Raw genomic sequence first — 23,589 nt, 5'->3', positions numbered from 1 at the left:
AAACATAAGTGGCAGCAATTAATCTTTCCGCTTTGTAATGATAACTGACAAGTGCATCAAGTCGGAATGGGAAATATTTGTTATCGATTGACATTTGAGTCCTCCACAATTTACCTTTCCCTTTTAAAAAAATAGAATTTTAATTTATTACTAATTTCAAATAAAATAATATATTGTCATTAGCGTAAATTTTTATAAGACAAGTGTTTTATGCATTTGTAAATCTTTTAATTTTCATTATTTCTAGAAAATAAATATGAGTCACGAGTGGGCTTCATCCATACGGTCAGAATCTTGGCTTATATTCCAAATGGGCTTTTGAAATCTTAGTGGGTTCAATTAGGGATTTCAAATCCAGAATTAGATCCCAGAAACCCAAAACAAATTGGGTTGGGGCCTTTTGAAATTCCCTTTAAGAAAACCCAGTTTCAAATTTGACAATTTTGTGTAATAGTTGCAAAGTCAGGCCACGTGTAAGACACCAGTTACGAGACGCTTACATCTTCACAAACAAGGCATCGCCCTGGAATTGGACAGAAGACTCGAAAACGCCGAGTCATGCGGACATAATTTTTAATCGTTGTTAAATCAATTTGACATCGTAATAATTCCGTCACTGTTTCTTTTAAAAATTGATTTATTTCTTTTAATAATTCAAATTCTTACTCAATAAGAACTTTTCGAAAAAACAAAAAGTACTTTTAAAAAAAATTCTTAAAAATTAATGTTGCTAGAAATCATTTTGTTGACAAGAAATCAAACACGTGCATAGACTACTTATCGTACATTTTAAATATATTTTCTTGATAAATGGTATTTAATAACTAATTTGATTCTCATCACTTGGCCATATACTGATACATACTAGAATATATATATATATATATACATTATTTTTCATTTTTATTTCCAACTATATCAATAATTTAAAAATTAGTTTATAGATAAAAACCTGATTAATATATACTTAATAATATAATCAGGCAAAATTCTGGTAATTTTATAATGTTTACTGATCTATGTAATCCACAAACTTTCTACAACAAATCGGGAACTGTGATGGTCCAAATAACTACACCTCAGACTAATTTATTTATTTATTATAGTTAAGTAAGAAATGCACAACTCATTTTTGAGTTAAAAGATAAAGTTCCGCTTCTTCATAATATTATTTATTTTAATAAATCAAATTCAAACTCTGGACAATTTTATAAAAACATATTTACTTATATAATGTATGCATCTAATACATATTTTCCACAATCATTTTTTTCATACACCTAACGATGGCATCTCTACAAAATTATTACATTACAATTTTATATAAAAGACGTATTAAATTAAATGACCAACGCATTCATCTCACACACTCTTTGCGCAGCTAATTTGTCATGCACAATTTTAATAATCAATGTGGGATTTTTAAGGACGAATTAATAATATAAACAAATATAAGTATTTTAATATTTTAATAATGAATTTTAGAAGATATAAGAAAAATTCTTCAAGCATGACTCTCGTCAGTCGTCAAGCACTTATTAGCCACCAAAGCGCATACGTCACACTATATACAGACAGTTAATACTCGACACATGCAAGTATGCAACATAGAGAAAATAAAATAAAGTAATTAATTTTCTTTGAATAAAATATTGTCTAAATTCTAGGAGATTCTTCTCATCGTCCAGCAGGGGGTAAGAGAGAATATCGCAATCAAACAGGGTAATATCACATTATTATTTATATTATAATAATTTGATTTAAAAATTAAACTATATCCAAAAATCTGTATTCCTTTTTAATGATCACGCAAAAACAGATAAATAAAAACCCTAATCTAGGAATTCACTTTAAGCGGCTCAAGAGCGAGAATCCCCAAAATTTCCTAAACGACAATCGGACAAAACGTTTTCGTCCCCCAGCAAATCAAATCAAAATCAACCCCGTTCTTTGCAACTCCTCCATTCTGGGTAACTTTTTTTTTTTTTTTTCTTTTCTTCAGATAGGTACAACAATTCTTTTTCTTTAGCTCCAGGTTTCCTTTTTTTTGTGAAATTTTAGTTCTTGTTTGATTAGTTCATAATTAAAATATCAGTGCTCTTTAATGACTTGTCAAATGAGTGGTCTTTCTTATTTCTAACTAATAACAGAACTCAGGAACTGTTTATTTTTGCTGTTTATGTTATAAATACAGGTTACCTGCAACTGTTTCCGTGGGATCATAGAATTGTCTTGAGTTTTTTTTCCTGTTCTATGTGGCCACTGGGAAGGTCTTTCTGAGTTTGTAGATTTGAGCACAATTTAATCGCGATTGTGTGGGATTCTCTGAAGATTTAAGGTATAGAATTAGGGTTTTGTATTGGGTGTTTAGAGAATTCTGAAGGGATTGTTGATTGATCGTTTGGAGTAAAGTATAAGGAGAGCCCAACAAAGCTGCTGTTCTGACCTGGTTTTGACCAAGAAGTGTCGTCTGAAAGTCTGATTCGTGTTCTGAAGGAAGAGGTCTAGAAGTTCTCACTGTGGATTCAACGGTTATGAATTTACTCATTTGGATTTTGGCAATTAAATAATAGGGGGACCTGAGAATTTCATATTTCTTGGTGAATGCTTTTGGGTCTTGGAGATTGTTGATGTTGTGGTACTGATTAGAGGTTGGAGTTTAGGATGGATGAATCTCAGGGCAGTTCCAATTCACTGCCACCTTTCCTTTCAAAGACATATGAGATGGTGGATGATCCTTCCACAGATTCAATTGTTTCCTGGAGTCAGACCAATAAAAGCTTTATTGTATGGAGTCCACCAGAGTTTTCAAGGGATTTGCTCCCAAGATTCTTTAAGCATAATAACTTCTCAAGCTTCATCAGACAGCTGAACACATATGTAAGCTAATGCTGTCTCTGTTCTGTATGTCTGTGTGTTTTAACGTTTGGTGTGTGTATACTTATGCTTTCTCTTCCAATTTAGATTTATTTAGGTTGATAGATTGAATTGGAATATGTTGAATGTAATAGGGTTTTAGAAAGGCCGATCCAGAACAATGGGAATTTGCAAATGAAGATTTTGTAAGAGGCAAGCCACATCTTATGAAGAACATCCATAGACGGAAGCCAGTTCACAGCCATTCTATGCAAAATCTCCAAGGACAGGGATCTAATCCTTTAACTGATTCAGAAAGACAGGCATTGAAGGATGACGTAGATAGACTTAAAAATGAGAAAGAAGTGCTTATCTTGGAGTTACAGAGGCATGACTGTGAGCGTCAAGGATTTGAGTTGCAAATGCAAGCTTTGAAGGAGAAATTGCAACAGATGGAACGGAGGCAGCAAACTATGGTGTCTTTTGTTTCCCGAGTCTTGCAGAAACCTGGACTTGCTTTAAATCTCATGTCAGAATTGGAAACAGGCCATGACAGAAAGAGAAGGTTGCCAAGAATTGGTTATTTTTATGAGGAGGCCAGCATTGAGGATAATCAGATGGCAACTTGCCAAGGTCTCGCCAATGGAAGTGCAGATATTACTTCTACACCACTATCAAACACAGAGCAGTTTGAGCAGTTGGAGTCATCCCTGACATTTTGGGAGACTACTGTAAATGATGTTCAGACCAACATTCAACGCAATTCAACCTCAGAGTTGGATGAATCTATAAGCTGCGGAGAAAGCCCAGCCATATCTTGTGTACAGTTTAATGTTGATGTTCGCCCTAAGTCTCCTGCCATCGACATGAATTCTGAGCCTGCTGTAGCTTCAGCTCCAGAGCCAGATCCTCCAAAGGAGCAAGTATCTGGGACTGCTCCTACTGCGGCAACTGGAGTCAATGATGTATTCTGGGAACAGTTTTTAACTGAGAATCCTGGTGCAACTGATGCGCAGGAAGTCCAATCAGAAAGAAAGGATTCTGGTGATAGGAAAAATGAGATCAAACCTAGTGAGCAAGGAAAATTTTGGTGGAATATGAGGAATGTAAATAATCTTGCAGAACAGATGGGGCATCTTACTCCTGCAGAGAGAACTTGAAATTGCTTGATTGTTTTTTCAGGCTTCTGATGCCTCAGAGCCTCACATGTATTAAATTTAGGTATGATTTGTTGATGCAGTAATAATAGATTGTGTTTTGATCTCATCATCAACTTATGTTGGCATGTTGCATCTCACATCCATTGTTCACTTGCTGCTACTATACTTGCCGGTTTTTCGCAGGCTCCTCAGTTTAATTGTGATTTTGTTGTTATATGGCTAGAACAGTTTTTTGGCATGGCATCTATTATATTCAGGAGGAAATGTCAGTTAGCTTTAAGAATGGAAAAAGTTTTGGTACCTGATACTGCTAGTTATGTCATTATGCATTGAGGGAGCTCCCTGTAGCTGTCGTGGACCAAGCAACTTTGAATATCTGAGACATTAATTGGATGAGGCTCGAGTGCAAATATAAACAGTTAACTAACCAATCTCCTCTGGTCCTCTCTACTCACATTTCTAGATTATTAAGAAATGGCTATAGCCAACTAAGGAAAAAAGGGATGGAACTTGAATGAGGATGGCATGACCATTAATGACAAATCTTAATCAGAGGAGTATTTTGGTTTTGTTGGATTTGGTTACAAATATGAGAGAGAATTATCTTAAATTTGATTTAGATGTGATAATGCTTAATATGGCAGGAAATAAGCAAATGGATTCTAGCAATCAGCAATCTAGACTTCCGTGAATTTTTTAAAAGCTGAGTGAAAATTTCGCACCAATATTGTTCTTCATTATTTAACTTTGTGACAAATTTGACTTCAGTGCACAGCTTGGTTACTTGGATCAGTAAGTGCAGTATACTCACTTCATCTACATGCTTTTCAGGTTAAATTGCATTTGCTCTTATTTTTTGTTTATCAACGAAAGCTTTGAGGTTGTATCAGCTTCATTATTATGAAGTCGATGTTTCCTTAGATTGATACTGGATGTAATTCATAATTGTCAAAGATTAGAGAAACGCATTGTCGGGTTCTGTTAATTGGTGAGCTTGAGAGGAATTATCACCTGTCAGCTTCAGTTGCTCTTGCTCTGTTACTGCTGGTTATCACTAGGTAAAATTCGTTATGGTAGGATCTTGCTATAATAAACATCAGTAGGTTACTGATGACATAAAAAATGTGAATACTTCTTCTAAAGTAATTTTAAGTATCAGAAGTCAGAATCACATGCATTTATTACCTTTGATAATTGTCAGGGTGCCCAGTAATGTATTGTCTTCTGGTTTCTAAACACTTATAATGATTTAAAAAAAACCACAATCTCATCTTCATCATGCATGGAATTAAGGATTGCTCTTTTCTTCATCAACAGTATGCTGATTGCATCCAGTCTTCCTCTATTATAAGTCTAATTTATGTCGAAGTCTATTGTAATGCAGCTCTGAAACAGTAGGACAGGTAGACTGGTAATGGCTGGGTAGCCGGACAGCTATGCAGATGACTTCTGGACTGTAATATTTCTTAATTTAATATTCACAGGTTCCTTGCTATAATCTTAACCGAATCCTGCTACTGAAAATGACATTTCCCTTTTTCTTTGTTACGCCACTTTTAATATATAGTCGATTATGCTACATACAAAAATGGCTTCTTTCTGATGATTAGATATCAGAAGATAGGAATGTGATTGATGAGGATGGTTTTCCAACCATTCCTTTTTTGGCATGCATTGCAAATTGTGAGAAAGCTATCAAAGTGTATTTCAGGAAGGTGTTAGCCAGTCTAATTTCACTATTGCTGGTTCAAGCACTTGTGCATTGAAAATGAGAGCGAACTTGCCAGTACAATTTGAAAGTAGTCTTCATGTGCATGCAGGGAACTTGTTGAAGTGGTAATTTTTTGCTGTTTGAAACTCACAGCCTCGCTGTATTAGAATGGTGCACCTAGCTATTACAGGACTAAATTGTAGCAACCATAAGAGCATATGGCTTTTGGGAAGGAAAGTGTTTGGCAAACATTATTAACTTTGCTGCTTATTGCTATAGGGGTTGAATGCAGAATAATTTTATTGCATAACAACCATTGTACTTCTAAGGCCTACATTGCGTTTTGGTACTGTATAGATTCTCCCTTCAATGGTACATTTCTTCTAAAAAGCCTCGCTTGAAGATAAGATAACAAGCAGCCAAGCACATTAGTATTTATTATTGAAGCTCTTTAAGCTGAACATTCTCATTAAAACAACTAGAAGCATATGATATTAGAACTGTAAAATCTTCCCTATTCACAGGGTACGTACAAGTTACCTTTTCATAAGTAGAAATGTTGTTAATTCTAAAATCACTCTTCATTCTCTAATTCTGTATCAAAACAAGCTTGGTTCAGGTCAAACCATACCTGCCGGAATACTCTGATGATGAGATCATGGTATTCATCAGAATTTAATGTAAGATAGCATGCTAAGAGTTCTTCAAGCTCTTCTGGTCTGCTAATCCTCTGTTCTTTAATCATCTCTATCATTGAATCTCTGAAATCTTTCTGGGGATTGTATGAACATTTCACCACTGCAAAGCTCTCTAAACCCTTGAATCCTAATATTGTTTTCTCCTTTGCTTTCTTTTTCGTTTTCAATTTTGCCATCTTCATATCTTCCAAAGCTTTTATTTTGCTGATTTCAGTTCTTGAAGATGTTCTTGGAGAGTAAACTCTTACTTTGTTGTTATGTTTTGTTCTTTTCCTCTGCAACTCTCTGCTTATGTACAGAGATTTCCTCTGTTCTGCATTTCTCGACTTGAACTCTTCGACTTTCTTTTCTTTCAATTTTTGCCACTTGGAGCTAAAATTTTCTGCAGAAAAGCCATAATTTTCATTCTCAGCAGCAAAAACACAATCTTTTTCAATTTTTCTTCGATAAGAAAAAGAATCTCTTTCTGTAGTTGAATCAACAGCTGCCAACTTACAGTCCACCCTTTCAAGAACACCGTATCTTCTTGCTACTGTTTTTCTTTGAAACCCTTCTGCTTTATCAAGTTGTAATTGTTTCTCTTCAGACTTCCTCAATATCTTATCTCTTTCAACTTTCAGCCTTGGAGTTCTGATTTCTGCTACTTTTTCACTTACACAAGTTTGCATTTGTTGCACAATCTCAACTTCTTCCGGCAATCCTCTAATTTTCTTCACATGAGAAACTGTATTACTAAATTTTTTAGTCTCTTCATCTCCATTCACCCTTGACAGTGGAAAGTCAAGGTCATCATCTGAACTATACCGAACTGATCGAAGCACACCCCTAGTCTTGCTGTCATCAACACTGTCATCTCCAAAAGATAATCTCCAAAAAGCATCACCATCACCTCCATAAAATTTCCCTCCGCCATTAGAGGAGTCTGTTGTTGTACAAGTAGAATTCCATGTCCCTTTTTGCTTGACTTTTGCATGTTTTTGTCCTGAGCTTATGCTCATTTGCTTGAACTTTGTAGTCCAAGAAGTGGGCAAAACTTGAGAGATCGAGAAAGGACGAGAAGAAAAAGCAGCAGCAGCAGAAGAAGGTTTCTTCTTACACCATTTCATGTTTCGCTAAGACTGATAAATGGGTTTTCGTAATTTTTTTTTTTTGCTTTGGATGAGAATTTGCTTTGGTTTGTTAAGGATATGAAGTTGCAGAGAAGGAAATGGTGATAAGTAGAAGGAGAGAGTTTTCTAGCAGTTGAGGGACAGTTAGGCTTATAAATAGGAACGTGGGTTTCCTACTTGTTTTCTGATAGAATTTTTTTTTCAAAAGAAATGCCCGCTCTAAATCTTGTGACCACTTTGCCTCACTTTAATTTTCTTTTCCACTTTATGGTTTGTACTTAAAAATAATTCATGTCGAGATGGGGACCTCTTTCGATTTCCTAGGTCCAGAAACAACATGACATAACTACAGATTGTTAAGTTCCCAAGTAATGACTACATTTTTTTTTTTTTTCAATTTTGATGTGAATTATTTATTTTTTAAATTAAATACAATGTATGAAATTCTTAAACAAAAGGTGAGTTAACAAGTCTTGTTTTTACCTTTAAATTGTCTAAACATACCTTGTTTGATAGCAGGAAACAAGTTATTACAAATAGAAAATTAGAACATTTGTTAGACTTAGAAAATTGCACCTCAAATATTAAGATCGTGGAGCAGTCTAATTGCCAACTTTTTCCGATGGCCTGAAACAGCTACTTGGCTTTGAAGTGGAGGCAGATTTTAGACAATTAGGATAGCCAGTTCTCTCTTTTGGTTTTTGTGATTTGGAAAAATTTCTTTCTTTTGTCATTTTCTTTTGTTTGTTAGAATCAAATGGTTCCTTCTTTTTTCCCTTTTGCTTTTATTTTTGGGTTCTAGATTAAATGACTTCTTTTTTTCTTTTTTACATACAACTTTAAGTCAAAGACCACTATAGGGGGCAAAAGGAAGAAACCATTATGTAATGAGCTTAGGGTCCTTAGAGATTGAAAAGAGAAAGGCTGCAAATTAGGTTTGAGTTTTTTGGTAGGGCTATGGTCTATGCAAGAAAGCTAATAAGCCCAAACAATAGAAGTGGTTGCATAGCCACCATTTTGCCACAAATTTTATCTGTGGAAAGACAAGGACTGCAATCTAAGGACAGAATCACTCACTCTTGTCTTGGTTTATATTGAGGCATCAGCATCACTTTGTTTAAAAGATACCCAAAAGCCTGTATATCCTAATCAGAGACAGAGAGGTTGGTAATATCAGAGTTTGCGTGTTAAGACCAAAATTTAGTTATTGCCAATATTAAGATTATGCACTATTTTTGTCAATGCTTAATCATATTTGATAGGGGGTAAGAGGAGTAATTGAACCGCCACAAAAAAAATAAAAAAAAAGATGTCCAATACCAATTAAAATTTGATGTATTTAGCTATTTAAATTACTAATTTATGTCATAATAGGCATATTGTGAGTATTATTAATGTGACTTGCCCTTTGTGAGGGCACTTACTTCCACTCTCAATTACCCTTTTAGGTCTGCTACATATGCAGCCAAGCCAACCTATGAGGAAAGGGTGGTCATATTCAATTTTACTGTTAAGGGTTTTGTGATCATTGCCATGTACAAGGACCATAATCTCCAGATCACATTTTGGGTATTTCACTTCTAATTTTGACCATCATTAGACTATTTGAGTAGTTTTGAAAATGCCAACATCACTCGCAAATTCTAATCATTGATCCAAAAATTGTTAGCCAGTGTTATATTATATGGCTTTTGGTTGCCAAAAGTTCAATTGGAATTCAAATAAAAAGTTCAGTAATTTAATTCTGCATTTTGTTCAACATAATGAGGGAAGTTGTTACGGCAATTTGTTAGGAGTGCCAAAAAAAAAGGAGCCAACAGAAAATCCCGAGTTACGACTGAGTCTGACATAGTGATTTCTCCAATTTTCTAGAGGCGCTTTTTTACATGCAAATTTCCTGCAAATGCTTATCTACCAGAAAGTTAAATGTCTTGACAGGATAATAATAATAATAATAATAATAAAAACCAATGTTGATGATGCTCATATTTTTTGTCCCTGTCTTTTCTGGTAAGAAAGTTGGTTTAAGAAAAGCATAAGCATCCTCTAATGAAATAGAATGTGCACCGAATAGAGTATTACAAAATTAATAAAAATAATTTCCTTTAAAAAGAAGGCACATGAGGAAGAGTATGTTCCATGCAACAGGAAGTTTAAGACTAGAGTCCAAAGCAATGGATATTTTCTAGTAAAAGACTTTATTATTGTTATTAGATTAGTAAGAGCATCTTTACTTGACTGTTATATAGGACATCTATTAACTGCTTATCCTTTGTAATCTCTTGTGTTTGAATCTTATCTTTTGTTATCTCTTTCTTATATTTGAATCTTATCCTTTTTAATTCTTGTATTTGCATTGATTTCCATATCGGATGTGTAGGATTCTTTTGGCTGCTGTATAGGCGTTTAGTTGCAGCTCCTAGCTTATATATACTGCACCTGTGTATTTCTCAATATATGCAGAAATTCCACATTTCAATTAAAACCCATTAATCTGTTCACATCATAAAAGCAATTCCTTAGAGTTGCTTCATTTTCACAAATGGCTATACAGAGGAAGCCAAATTGTTTTCTGCTTTTTCTGGTAGTGATTTTCCTTTCAGGAGTTTTGTATGTTAGAGCAGCAAATGATTATATATCAGCAATAGGCGATCCGGGAATGAGAAGAAATAGTCTAAGAGTGGCAATAGAGTCATGGAATCAATGCAATGAGGTTGGGGAAGAAGTTCCTAATATGGGTAGCCCAAGAGCTGCAGATTGTTTTGACGTATACAAGGCTTCTCCCCAGGCAAAAGGTAATTAATTAAAGCTTTCAGATTGTTTTGAAAAAAAAAAAAATCCAGCCAATGTATTATTGTTGAGCAAGAATTGGAAGAAATATGAAACTAAAATTGTTCTTTCTTTTTAGAAGTTTCGTTTGTATAAATCAGCAGTTATTTCAGCTTAACAGTCTGTTTTGTGGTTAATTATTTTGTAGAAAACAAATGCTCTATCTGCAGTTTGCCGCCATATATGTTGGTCCATAGAGTAACAGAGGAAGACAACAAGTTAGGTGTTGGAGACCCTTTTCTTGGAGTACACCCGAGGACTCTACATGATGTAGATCTTTATGCAGCAGAGAAAGAACTTTACTTAGGCTCTAAATGTGAAGTTAAAGACACACCAAATCCATGGCAATTTTGGATGATAATGCTTAAGAGCGGTAATATGGACACTTACGCATCTAAGTGCCCTAATAATGGGCAGAAAGTGGGACCTTTTGGCCCTGATTCTAGGTTTCCTTGTTTTGGAAAAGGGTGCATGAACCAACCATTAATTTATCATGACTATACTACATTGCGAGGGCCTAATAAGACTACTCTTCTAGGAAGGTTTTATGGATCATGGGATTTAAACGCTGATTTAAGAAAAGGAATTTCAAGTAATATTTCATACTATTCTGTTACTTGGAAGAAAGAAGTTGGAAAAGGCAGTTGGGTTTTTCATCATGTCTTGAAGACTTCATCAAACTATCCATGGTTGATGCTTTACTTAAGATCAGATGCCACTTCCGGAGTTTCTGGTGGCTATCATTACCAAACCAGGGGAATGTCCAAAATTGTGAGTAATTAATCCTTCTCTTCCATACTCTTTTTCAAATACACCCTACATAACATGTTCATTAGCCCAATAGTTTTCTGATGTTAAAGAAAAAAGTTCATATTTTATATGCTATATATGCAGATACCAGAATCACCAAACTTTAAAGTGAGGTTCAGTTTGAAGGTAATGAAAGGCGGGGGTCCTAGCAGTCAGTTCTACCTAATGGACATAGGAAGCTGTTGGAAGAACAATGGAAAACCTTGTGATGGGAATGTCACTTCTGATGTTACTCGATACAGCGAAATGATAATAAATCCTGAGACAACCGCATGGTGCCGTCCTGACAACCTTAATGTCTGCCCACCTTACCATACATTTTCTAATGGAACGCGAGTCCATCGAAACGACACTGCTCGCTACCCTTATGCAGCCTATCACATGTATTGTTCTCCAGGAAATGCACAACACCTTGAAGAGCCTTACAATTTGTGTGATCCTTACAGCAATCCTCAGCCTCAGGAGATACTGCAGATTTTGCCACATCCTGTTTGGGGCGATTATGGGTATCCAACTCAACAAGGTCAGGGTTGGATTGGTGATCCAAGAACATGGGAGCTTGATGTAGGGAGGTTGTCAGAATCACTTTACTTTTATCAGGTTTGTTTTCTATTTTCTATTTAGAATGAGTTCAAAATTTTGTTAAAATTTTATCAGATTTTGACATCTAGCTGTTAAATAACTGTTTCAGGATCCTGGGACTAAACCAATTAAGAGGCGATGGATGTCTATTGATTTAGGAACTGAAATTTACAAAGGTGCTAATCAGGTTGCTGAATGGACTGTTAGTGACTTTGACATCTTTGTACCTAAGCAGTGATGGTGGGTAAGCTTTTTGAATTGATAGTTATAGCTTGAACACAGCCAAAGGGTCTGTTTCTTCATAAATGAGGAAGAAAAGCAGAGTAGTTTTCTTTTTCTCAAGTGTCCATATTTCTTTTTTGTTGCTTTTCTCTGCTAAGACGGCAGAAATCAATCTGATGTAAATATTTTTGCTAATCCGATTCAGCATTTTAATTTTCTATTTTAAAATTTTTCAATCTGATGTAAATATTTTAAAATCTGACTCAGCATCCTTGTACCTAAGACGGCACAAAACAACTCAAGTTGAATAAATCCAACTTGAAACAACTAAGTTCTTGGATAATTCAATTCGTTTTTGCTGCAAACTGAACTAGATCCAAGTAGTAAATACAGTAAAACAAACGCAACACAACAAAGCATTAATATTCTGATACACAACACAACAAAAGAGGAACAATGATTCACCTGGGTGCTGATAGAAGTGATGGCCGTAATAATGTAGTTGTATTTTCCAAATTTGCTTCTATCCTTATTGGTGCCATTGTTGTTGGATGTTGGATCGTGTAATCCAGGTCAGCTTCCACTTCCACAGTGCCTTCTAAGACTTTAACAACCATAGACATGGAAGGCCTCCTTGTATAATTACTTTGCAGACACCAAATTGCAACTTTCATCATCTCCACAGCTTCCGACTTATGCAATTCCATATCTTCGCTGCTTTTGTCAACCATATCCATTAATTGATGCTCCTCTGCTTTCCTCATGAAAATTGGGAGCAAATGCATGCATCCCTCAGGCTGTGACCTATCAAGATTTTTCCTTCCACAGACTACTTCCATTACTACAATCCCAAAGCTATAGACATCTGCCTTTTCTGTAATGACAGAGTGAAACAATTCAGGAGCCATATATCCAGGAGTTCCTCTCATTGTTGTCACCGATTGGCTTTGATCCCTATCAATCAACTTAGACAAGCCAAAGTCTGATATCTTGGCATGTAGGTTAGCATCTAACAGTATGTTTTGGGGCTTGATATCCAAATGAATTATTCTCTGCCTGCAATCTTCATGGAGATAGGCGAGCCCCTTTGCTACGTCCCAGATAATTTTCCTTCTTGTTTGCCAGTCTAGAGGAGGTTGAAATGGTTCTTGAAAGAAAATCCATTTGTCCAAAGACCCATATGACATGAACTCATAAACCAAAAGCCTATGCAATTTTTCTGCGCAGAAGCCAATTAGTCTCACCAGGCTGTTATGGTGGATACTTCCTATAGTCTTGACCTCAGCCAAGAATTCCTTCTTCCCTTGGCCTAATGAGTCAAGACGCTTTACTGCAATTTTGTCACCTGTTAGTGAATTTCCTTCGAAGACTGACCCAAACCCTCCTGCTCCAAGCTTTTTCTGGAAATTTTCAGTTGCTATTTTCAATTCTTTGTAAGTGAATCTGACAGGCATTCCTGATAGCTCATCTAAGTAATCTTCAATGCCTTCTTCTTCCCCATCTTTTTTCTTCCCGAAAAAGACAATCCAAAAGAACCCGAAAACCAGACCCACAAGAATTAAAGCTCCTAATGTTGATCCTATTATTGTAATAGAATGGTTAACTGATCTAGAAGAACTTCTTTCAGGCTGTCTAGCATTTGAATTTGCATCCCCACCTTGTCTGATCTCTCCATCATTAGACATTTTAATGAAGGCATATGATTGATATTTATATGTTTCCTTTCCTTCTTTTGTGAGAGAAAGAACCGGGGACGGTAAGACACAATCCCCAATGGAAGTATTGTCATAGAATCGAAATAGAGCAACCGTGCACGAACATGTTTTCAAGCATGCCTCTTTACAGCTGTTCATGTCTGTTACATTTCCAATTGCTGCTTCATAGCTAAAATAGTGAATATCTTCATAGGGTAAAAGAAAATGGGACGACGGATTTTCACATGTGATTGGATTAATTTGTGAGCATTCGACTGCGCTTTGGCCATTTGAAGCATCAGTTGGAGCAAATCCTGGAAGGCAAGAGCAAACTCCATTTGTGCAGAGCCCATAACTGCCACAACTTAATGGGTAATCACATTCATTCATATAATCTGCCAGCAGATCAAATGACTGATCACGAGACTTGTCATCATAAAATCTCAGATGTCCATCAGGATCTAATTTCATATAAGACGTTTTATTTCTATATTGCTGATATGAAGTATATAATAGCACACCCTCAGTTGAAAGTATATCTAGACTAAGATAACCATTAGATGATTCCATTTCAATTCTGTCTACGTCATGAGATGTACCTTCATTATATGGATATCTGCAGTAACTGAGAGGGACCTCAGCCTGGTAATAAGCATCCAGACCTCGAGAGGTTACAACAAGATTGAAGTTTCCCTTAGACAGATTGCTATTTGAAACGCTAGCCACTAGTTTCTGTCCTCTCATCAATTTTTGCCCAGGAAGCAGTGTGTCTGTTGGATGGTCAAAAGATTGCCAAATACTCTTATTATTGGTATCATAAAGTACAAGATTTCCTGTTTTCATCATCTTCATACCTACAACAGACTTATTAGCTGTGCCAGTAGACCAGACCAGACTTCCATCTCCATCTCTTAGCACCAAATTTCCATCTGAAAGGAATTGTAATGTAGCATGCTCACTAACAGCTCTATTCCTGTTTGCTAACCATAGTATGTCTTTGAAATACCAAACTTGTTCGTCGGGAAACGAATCCATCCATTCAGCTAATCCAATAGCCAAATACCAGGAATCTGCATGTGCTTCATTCTGTTGGGAGTAAAACCCACAAGCAAATCCAATACCATATTCAGCATTTGTTTTCTCATTGGACAGAATTATTTGATTATAACTGCCCCATGATGTGAGCGGCATTGCTGTTGGAAAGTAATGAATTTTAGCTTGTTGGAAGTGTGGAAGAGATAAAATCATCAAAAGCTGCACAAGCAGAATAGCCATGACTTTGTGTTATTAGCTGAGCCTGAGGAGATACCAGATATGCATGAAAAAGAATATTGACATAATTCAGATGTAGATAAAATGATATATACACTTAAATGTATTGTATGTATATTGAATTTCATTAAATAATTTGCATTTCAGCTTGTAATAAACATGCCTCTATGTAATTCAAACATCCCAATTTTCTTGAGTGTAAAATCAGGAATGAGGTATCTACTTTTCATCTAAGTAAAAAATGTGGAAAGATTGGTCTCCGGTCTTTGCTTCTTTGCTTCTTTTTCATCTAAGAACAAGAAGAATTTATGACAAGTGACAAGGAAAAGCTAGCCACCTTATTTTACTAATCCAAGTCGATATGTGGACTCAAGACTTATAGGAAATTTCAAAGAAGATCCCTAAGATTTGGAACTCCTGTTAACATGTAATTATATTTCATTTATATTAACTCTCACATTTGATTATTGTTGACCATTTATTTCACATAAAAAGCATAAAATTATAATATTTTCTAAAACTTTTTTTTTTATTGGCTCGAACCACACATATACACAGTACGTAGATAAGAAACTTCTAATATAGAAATCTCTCAATGGTGGAGTTTTACACTCTTTTATTGCAAAATCATTCCATTATTCAAATTCTTCCAATAAATATGTTTCTAGAATGATTCATTCTTTTTTATATTGGTTTAGCAAATACAAAATTAATTTAATTGAAGAATAAGAGCAGATGTAGAGATTGTAGTCCAATAAAGGATCCACCAAAAATAAAAATAAAAAAAAAACATTCCGTTAGCGCGTTCTAGCGATACAAATAATTGAAAGAGCAATTTTGAAAACAAAAAATCAGAATCTCGGCCCAATAGTATGAGGCCGGTACCTTCTATAGCCACATCCAAATAGTAAGCCCAACATGTACCTTATAACCAAAGTCCAAAACTACAAATACAGCATTCCAAAGGTTACATACCAATTGCCAATATAATATCTATAAATGTTTTAAATTAGAATTTCATTAAACTTTTCCAAAAAGAATTGCAATTTATTTATTTTTATTTTCTGAAAAGATTATTAGAAGACAAGTTGAGCTATATTATATTGATTTGCCTTTTCCTTTTCACTCTCCATTAGTTTAGCAGTAAAGACAAGTTATTCTTGAAATAAAAACTTTAAAAAGGAAAAATAAAGTAAATAAAAAGATTTGGCAAATTGATTAGTAACCAAAGCAAACATCATTCATATTCAGAATGCTAATTCAACTCATATGAAGCTCAATTCTCAACTCTCAGCTACTGTCTCAGGTCTCAACCTATAAACGGTATGTTACCGTAATATTATAATATTAAAGAATATAGCAATAAGCTTTGCAACCCCAACAGTCTCTAATCATTTCATTGGAAAATGGCCCATTTGTTTGTGGATCCACTTTGCTTGCCTTCAGTTGTGGGGATACCCCACTGCATCTCACCATTACCAAAACTCTCAATTACAAGAAGATTCTTCCCCATCCATCTAGTCCATTCACTGGAAAAAAAAAAAAAAAAAAAAAAAAAAAGAGCCAATGTGGGTAACCATGCCACTAAAATTCTTGATTTCCACCAGAAGATGATGGACATCAGCATGATGATATGTCACTTAACTTCTTTAGTGGTAGGAATCTAATAAGGCAAAATGAGTGGTGTCACCTTATCAAACTCAATTCTTGGTGCACTTATTAGAAACAAGAAAAAGTTGGTCAATCTTCCATCACTTGAAGAGACCACCACTATTTTTTATCGTCTTCGGAAAATTCCATTCCTAGGAAACAGTCTTTCTTGCCTTTCCCCTTTGAATCCCCATAAAAATAGAATTCTTCTGAGTTAAAAATTTTAGATGCTTGTTCTCGTAACTTTTACAAGAAAAACAGAAATGCTCATCATACGCTTTTTTGACCCTCTGGATTTGATAGATGATGCCTCTTCTTTTTCTCTAACATATGGGTTAAAACAAGTAGAATCTGTAGTCAGACCACAGTCTAATACTCATTCTAGATGTAACAGACGTAAAGGTAATGAACCTTGATTAGTTTCCCTCCATAGCAAAAAATACAAACAAAAAAAGTTCTTTGATCTGGGATTTGAGATTAGTTACAAACCTGCCAATCTGAAAGAATCATTTTGATGCGAAATCTGTGATAGTAAACAACTGCATTTTGCTGCAGAATTATTCATGTAAACAATTGATAACTGGTGCTCTCTCGATAATACCCCCAAGAGCCTGACTAGCATATCTTTTATGATTTCTACACCAGCGTTCTATACCGCTCACATATTAGATCATTTCTCTTCATATTGAATCATTTCCGTTTTGTTCTTAACTACTACACATTACATGTATACAAATTAACAGCTCAATAGTACAGTTCATTCTCTGGAAAAACACAAGATATGATGTTTCTGTAAATTTTTCTTTTTATCATCTAAATTTCAATGAAAGAATTTGTAAATATTACCAACCAAAAAAGAAGCATATATGAGCGCAATACAATAAGACTGTTTGCCACCACTACAAAACGGGTACTGAAATGGACATGGGTACCGAGACGTCACCAACGAAACTTGAATCCCGACTTGTAGCAGAGTTGCCAGCGTATGCATATCCAGCACCCAATCCCCCAAAATGTAAAGCATAATTCTCACACCTTTGAAACACTCTAGCAAGGGATGCTGCCTTTCTTCTTGCTCGCTTTGTACCCGTGAACAACAGAGTCTGAAGCAAACCAGCCAATGCTGGTGCACGGAGCACTCTCTCAGTTGCAGCTGCCCCACCACTCCTGCACAACTCAAGCAAAGCTGCAACAGCATTTTCTTTCCCTCTTGGAGTCCCACAACGCATCATCCCAATTAGCCCAGCCACAGCCATTTCCTCCTTACCCACTGCTTCGGCCCCAGTAGACTGCCTCACAATCAAAGCCAATGCACCAGCTGCTTCTTCTGCAACCCCTTCATTTCCCAGAGCCCCCACCAATGCTGTAACAGCCCCTGCCTCAATCATTCTCGTGCAATTTTCTGTATGAGTTGATAGATTAAACAAAGCTGTGACTGCATCCTTCTTCCCACGCGGTGTCCCCACTCTTAACAGCCCTGCCAGGGCTTCAACTGCCCCTACTTCATCTGCTATTTTCTTCTTGTAATCATGAACTGCTGAAAGACTGAATAATGTTGCTGCTGCATTTTCCCTTGCCTCTGTCGTGAGTCCAAACCTTAACACTTCAACAATTGATCCCAAGCAACCTTCTTCCTCCATAATGCGGGTTTTGTTTGTATCATAAATTGAAAGATTAAGCATTGCTGTTACAGAATTCTCTTGAGCAACTGGATTCGAAGATGATAGTAGCTTGCAGAGGTGAGGAATAGCCCCAGCTTCTGCAATGAAAGCACGGTTTTCTCTTCCTGTTTTTGCTAACAATCTGATCTCACGGGCAGCAATAGTCTTTGCACCTTGTGACCCATTTGCCAGTTGTAGAATGAGAAGTGATGCTGTAGCTCTGTTAGCTTCAGTTGCAGCTTTAGTAGGTAATGCCATAGCAAAAGCCTCTGCAGATGAATCCATGTTCTCTGGGGGCTCATAGGGGATTCCATGGGCAGTGCACCACTGTACAATCAAATTCCTCAAAGCCCGATTGGGTACAAGGTGAGTATTGGTGAGCATTTGCCCTGTTTTGGGGCAAGTACAGTGCCCTTCCTCTACCCACCTAGATATCGAACTCCGATCATAAGTCTGTCCTGTAGAAATAATCACTGGATCTCTCATCAAATCCAATGATATAGGGCAACAAAAATCCTTTGGTATTGTGATAAAAGTATCTGCTATCTCTTGAGTGATCAACCTTTTTCTTGGCTTCTTCTGATTCCCAAATTGCAACTCCACCTCATTTTCCTCGAACCCAAAAAGCAAAAACCTAGAATACCTTGTAATTGCAACAAACCCATTAAGCACAGAAGCAGTTGGTTCAACATCTCCCTCATGATTAACAATCTGTTCCTCCAAAAATTCAATCTCCGTTCTACAACTCTTGGCATCCCTGATCCCCAAATTATCCACAAAAAACAATCTAAGGTCAACATGGCTAGGAATTCTCCCATTCTCAAACTCGTTAAGAAATGAAAAGAACCTAACCCTTAGGGCCTCATCATTCTTATCAATATATAATTTGGCTTTCCTTGCCTGTTTTTGCATAAGCTCAATTTGCTCCCTAATATCCTCACTCAATTCAATATTATTCAATGGAAATACATCCAAAAGGGTTGATATTTCCTGATTTAGATCATGAAAATGCCCTGAAATTGACTGATTTTGTAACAATAGCCATAACTTGCTAGCCTGTGAACAATAATCAAGCAATATTTTTGAACGGTACAAAAGCAAATACAACTCCTTAAAACAAACAACCGCCGTTGAAGATAATTTGGAACCTGACCCAGAACCCGTCAAATACTCTAACAAAACAACGAAGAGCTCAATCTTTCGAATCAGAGAACGCGAATTCTTTCGCTGAAAAGGAAATGATTTCCCCGAGTAACATGAGACCAGCTCGGTTGACACCGATGCCAAAGTCTGTACAAGGGCGACATCGGTCAAATCAACCGGCGCTAAGAACGCCTCCAACGACGGCGACCTCCGCCGTCTTAGAGACGAGAATATAGCCGCCGAAGCCATAACAAACTGTCCACGACTGAATTTTCAATGAAATGACTCCAAAATTTAGATCTAGATACAGCGATTTTGAAACGGCACAGACGTTTTTTCTTTTTCTATCGTATTTGAGCTAATTCAGGACTTCCGCAGCTACAGAATCTCCTTGTGCAACAATTTGTCCACTTATTTTCAAATGAAATGAAAAGAAAGAAAAGAAAAAAAAATTTAAAAACGAAAATTCGGCTTACTCTTGTTCTTCTTCTTCTTCTTCTGGGTATTGTTGGGTGGAATATTTATAATAGAAAGATTTAGTCTTTGCAAGAAAGATGCAATTTTTAAGATAGAATTCCTGAATCCGCGTTTTTGAGAGGCAGAGAGAGAGAGAGAGAGAGAGAGAAAGAACAGAGAGAAAGGGAAGAGAAGGTAAAGGAAAAAGGGACTGAATTTCCTATGACTTTGTTTTTCTTTTTTGCTATTATTAAATTTTTTTTTTTCTTCTCACTCTCCCTCTCTCTCTCTCTAGAAAAGAAAATTCAATGCAGTTTTGGTGAAAAAGACATATAAGGTTTTCTCTGATAATTATCCAGATTCCTGTCCATTCGTTTCTTCTTCTTTCCTCTACTCTACAGTATTAGTATATAGAGGCTCATTAAAATTTATCACAAAGGTCTTCCCTTTTTCCTTTTTTTAGTTGCAGCTTTGATCACCCTTTTATAACAATTTTGGTTTGATCATCACCTCCTTTTTTCTCTCGTTTCCATTATTCAATCTCTGTGTCAGATTTAGCTGGCCGTTTTTTAAGTTTTGGATATTGTCAATTTGTCATTACTCTGTATAATCAACTTCCTTTTTCTATAATCTAACTTCCAATACATTTTAAGGTTGCTTTTTTTAACACTGCCCCTAATATTTAGTCTTGCAAAAATAGACATTAGAGAATTTACTTAATGTAAACTATAATTTGGATCATCATACAAATTATGATTTTAAGAAGTCCTAAGTGTAGCGAGATTAGAACTATGCGTTAAATGATTTAAACTATAAAATCCAACCAAACATTAATATTTTAATTTCATAAAATTTGGACAAATTTCATAAACTCTAATATTTTCGATTCCAAACATTACCTGTAGTATAGTTTGACTTTGCAATTCTCAAATCACTTATAAATTCATTCCTCGTTCTTAATAGTTGAATATTAATATTTGATTTATTTATTAATTTATAAAAAAATTTAAAATTAACAAGAAATTCATTAACAATATTTTACAAACTTTTAAAGCGTTATTATTGCTTTACAAAAAATTATAATTTAATATATAAATAATTTATATTTAATATAATTTATTAAAGTATTTTAATGGTATCAAATTGCACAGGACCGTTCAATTTGATTTTGTTGATTAAATGGTTTAATTTAAATTGAAAAAAAAAAATTAAACCAAAATTTTTGATTTGGTTTGAAGTTTCTTCAAATGTCACCAAACCAAACCGCTGACCCCCAAGTGAGGTGGAAGATGTATAAATACTGAACATCACCATATTATTATTACAGTTCTTGGTATCTATCCAAAGGCTATACACTTCTCTCTTTTTAACTTTAAATTCATCTTTGGATTGCAATGAGGTCAGGTGTCACAAAGAAGGACATCTCATTGCTGGCATATTATGTAAATAAAGGTAGAAATTGCTTAATTTTTAAGGATAAGTCATTGCTTAAGGAGTTGGATTAGAGTGCGAGGTTGGCAAAATTGCAAGTTTGCATGCATAGGATTTGTTTCTGGGCGAGGGGTTGACCAAATGAAGTTGTGGGGAAGGTTGGACCCCACGCGAATTTTAGGCGCGTGGAGACTTTAGGAGAAGATTTATTAAAGTCCAAGCATATTAATATCCCATCTGTCAGTGGCTAATTTTTCTACTTTGACTCAAATGTCATAAAACACGAGTTGACTGATCCAAACTCACAGCACTGCCTTACATTCACATACACACTTCTTTGTCGGACTTCAGCATTTTCAAAACTGAGATTTGTTTGAGATACTCGGCTGTGATCTAGAAATGTGGCACCTCCAATTGTAACCCTTCCACGTATTCTTTCTTTTTTAAATAGGAATTAGAAGGGTAGGGTCCACTAGGTTGTTGGTGCCGAACTGCAAAGAGCAGCTTATAAGAGCAGCCGTCCGTTTCAGGATTTCAGGTTTTTGGCTAAAACGTCTAATCAGTTAGGCCAAAATTTGCCATTAACGTAGAATTTGTTCAACATTTTAAAATATTTATTTTAAAGTAATATAATTTATTATAAATATTTTTACTCGTAAAGGAATATAAACAACAAGTAACAGCTATTAATAACAACGTGAAACACATATTATAAAAAAATAATAAAGTATAAGTAAACAAATTTGGCTCTCAAAGGATGTGTATATATTATTATGATAAAAAAATATTGTAAAATAATTTTACTTATACGTGCCAAGTCTGGAAGTGCTACTGGCCATACAGTGATTTTTGAACTACACGCCTCCATCTGCGTCTCTTAAATTTTAACCACGCCATGGTTAACACGTTGCAGGCACACGAAAAGCCGACAAAACCACTAGTTTCTGTCCATTACGATTATGCCACGTAGTTCGATCAATTCGATGACGAGTCAAAGAAAGCAACGGCCTGAGCTAGACGTGAGAGGTACGTCTCCACCGGATCAATGTTGTTTAGCAAATTAGCGGCCATTTTGGTCAATAGAGTTTCACGGTGAAGCTTCGTCGTTTTGCAGTCGATGTGGCGCCTGCCGTTTTCTTGGTTCACGGCTGTGAAGAGTGAAGCGGCCACGTGTGACGTGTGATTCTGGGAATGATGATTATTGGGTATGGGAAATGCCGGCTGTTACCGCGTAGCCATGGTTAAGATCTCTGATTTCTTAATGGCGGCAAGCCATAACGCCAATACGGCTACGTATATTTATATTCTTATATAATAAATATTTTCAATTTTTTCCCAAAAATACATGAAATTTATGAATATCAAATAGACAGGTGATTCTTTTTTATTACTTCAAAAAAAAAAATCGACGGATCGAGAATTAATTAATTAGGGAGTATTAATTTTTAATTAATTGAATGTGAATTTTTGGATCTTATGGTTAGGAAAGTCTCCTTCTAATAGCTAGGCCCTAACAGCTAGTTGTTATTGCAATTTACCTAATCCAGAGGCTAAATTAAGTATGTAAAAATGATTAATTAATGACAATCCAATCTATTACCTACTGCCATATTGTTTGCATGCGCGCCGTTGAATAATTAATGGATAATATCAAAACTACTGTAATGTGTGCCCTAAACTGAATCCAAATTATCTTATTTTAAGACATAATATTATCAGTTGGTCCAACATATGCGCACATTTCAAGTAAAAACAATGTAATTATGTAACCACCATGATAAATATATAACACCTAAATATCCTATTTATTAATGTCCAAAAAATAAAATGGAAAAAAAAAATAGAAATTCGTCAAAGTAATTGTCTTTCTGAAAGTTTCTTTTTTTTTTTTTTTTTTTTTAAAAAGAGCTGATTCGATTCCATCGCTTTCCGACTACAAACAGACCGACCGCGGAGTTTTCAAATATGTGTGTGACTAATCGTAGGTAGTAATCAGTTGGGTCCAAAATTCTAGTAATTAATTAATTAATTAATTGGACATTTTATGGTGTACACACAAACGATTTCGAAATTATTTTTTATTTGCTTTTGATTCTAAGGTTCACATTCTCCTGATGAATGAATTAGCTTTAACATTTTCACACTTACATCTATAAAATTTCAAAAGTTAGAAAAAAAATAAAAAAGTTATTTTTCGCTTTCTCAATCTTTGTTTTATCCAATTGAAAATTTCTTTTTTCTTTATTTATCTTATTTTTGTTGCACAAAATTTCTAATTTTAGCTTTAGCAACAAATTATCGAATA

General features: G+C 35.4%; 5 protein-coding genes across 5 annotated transcripts; 2 read left to right on the top strand and 3 right to left on the bottom strand.

Moving 5' to 3' along the window:
* Positions 1-1,779: 1,779 nt before the first annotated feature.
* On the top strand, positions 1,780-4,122 carry LOC105649716 (heat shock transcription factor A4A). The gene is made up of 3 exons (XM_012236451.4): positions 1,780-1,970; positions 2,195-2,880; positions 3,012-4,122. The coding sequence occupies exons 2-3, from the start codon at positions 2,665-2,667 to the stop codon at positions 4,014-4,016; spliced, it is 1,221 nt and encodes a 406-aa protein (XP_012091841.1). The 5' UTR covers positions 1,780-1,970; positions 2,195-2,664; the 3' UTR covers positions 4,017-4,122.
* A 2,018-nt stretch (positions 4,123-6,140) lies between these two features.
* Positions 6,141-7,918, bottom strand: OFP5 (ovate family protein 5). Its single transcript, XM_012236449.3, has one exon. It carries the CDS (start codon positions 7,529-7,531, stop codon positions 6,302-6,304), a length of 1,230 nt encoding a protein of 409 aa, XP_012091839.1. The 5' UTR covers positions 7,532-7,918; the 3' UTR covers positions 6,141-6,301.
* A 1,889-nt stretch (positions 7,919-9,807) lies between these two features.
* On the top strand, positions 9,808-12,197 carry LOC105649714 (uncharacterized). The gene is made up of 4 exons (XM_012236448.4): positions 9,808-10,329; positions 10,512-11,134; positions 11,258-11,773; positions 11,865-12,197. Exons 1-4 carry the CDS (start codon positions 10,077-10,079, stop codon positions 11,991-11,993), a joined length of 1,521 nt encoding a protein of 506 aa, XP_012091838.1. The 5' UTR covers positions 9,808-10,076; the 3' UTR covers positions 11,994-12,197.
* A 112-nt stretch (positions 12,198-12,309) lies between these two features.
* LOC105649712 (G-type lectin S-receptor-like serine/threonine-protein kinase SD2-5) lies at positions 12,310-14,970 on the bottom strand. The gene has a single exon (XM_012236447.4). The coding sequence runs from the start codon at positions 14,944-14,946 to the stop codon at positions 12,439-12,441; it is 2,508 nt and encodes an 835-aa protein (XP_012091837.2). The 5' UTR covers positions 14,947-14,970; the 3' UTR covers positions 12,310-12,438.
* Positions 14,971-17,380: 2,410 nt separating this feature from the next.
* PUB17 (plant U-box 17) lies at positions 17,381-20,163 on the bottom strand. The gene has a single exon (XM_012236446.4). It carries the CDS (start codon positions 19,644-19,646, stop codon positions 17,493-17,495), a length of 2,154 nt encoding a protein of 717 aa, XP_012091836.1. The 5' UTR covers positions 19,647-20,163; the 3' UTR covers positions 17,381-17,492.
* Between the last annotated feature and the right edge of the window lie 3,426 nt (positions 20,164-23,589).

The sequence above is a fragment of the Jatropha curcas genome, chromosome 11 (assembly GCF_041381405.1).
Source record: "Jatropha curcas cultivar XTBG-Jc1 chromosome 11, XTBG_Jcur_1.0, whole genome shotgun sequence".
NCBI lineage: Eukaryota > Viridiplantae > Streptophyta > Magnoliopsida > Malpighiales > Euphorbiaceae > Jatropha > Jatropha curcas.
Note: the sequence above shows the minus strand (reverse complement) of the source record. Positions and strands in the feature narration are given on the sequence as shown.

Coding starts and splice junctions, on each gene's coding strand:
- LOC105649716 (XM_012236451.4), top strand. CDS start 2,665: ATGGATGAATCTCAGGGCAGTTCCAATTCACTGCCACCTTTCCTTTCA. Junction 2,881..3,011: donor TCAGACAGCTGAACACATAT/GTAAGCTAATGC, acceptor TGAATGTAATAG/GGTTTTAGAAAGGCCGATCC.
- OFP5 (XM_012236449.3), bottom strand. CDS start 7,531: ATGAAATGGTGTAAGAAGAAACCTTCTTCTGCTGCTGCTGCTTTTTCT.
- LOC105649714 (XM_012236448.4), top strand. CDS start 10,077: ATGGCTATACAGAGGAAGCCAAATTGTTTTCTGCTTTTTCTGGTAGTG. Junction 11,135..11,257: donor CCAGGGGAATGTCCAAAATT/GTGAGTAATTAA, acceptor CTATATATGCAG/ATACCAGAATCACCAAACTT. Junction 11,774..11,864: donor AATCACTTTACTTTTATCAG/GTTTGTTTTCTA, acceptor TAACTGTTTCAG/GATCCTGGGACTAAACCAAT.
- LOC105649712 (XM_012236447.4), bottom strand. CDS start 14,946: ATGGCTATTCTGCTTGTGCAGCTTTTGATGATTTTATCTCTTCCACAC.
- PUB17 (XM_012236446.4), bottom strand. CDS start 19,646: ATGGCTTCGGCGGCTATATTCTCGTCTCTAAGACGGCGGAGGTCGCCG.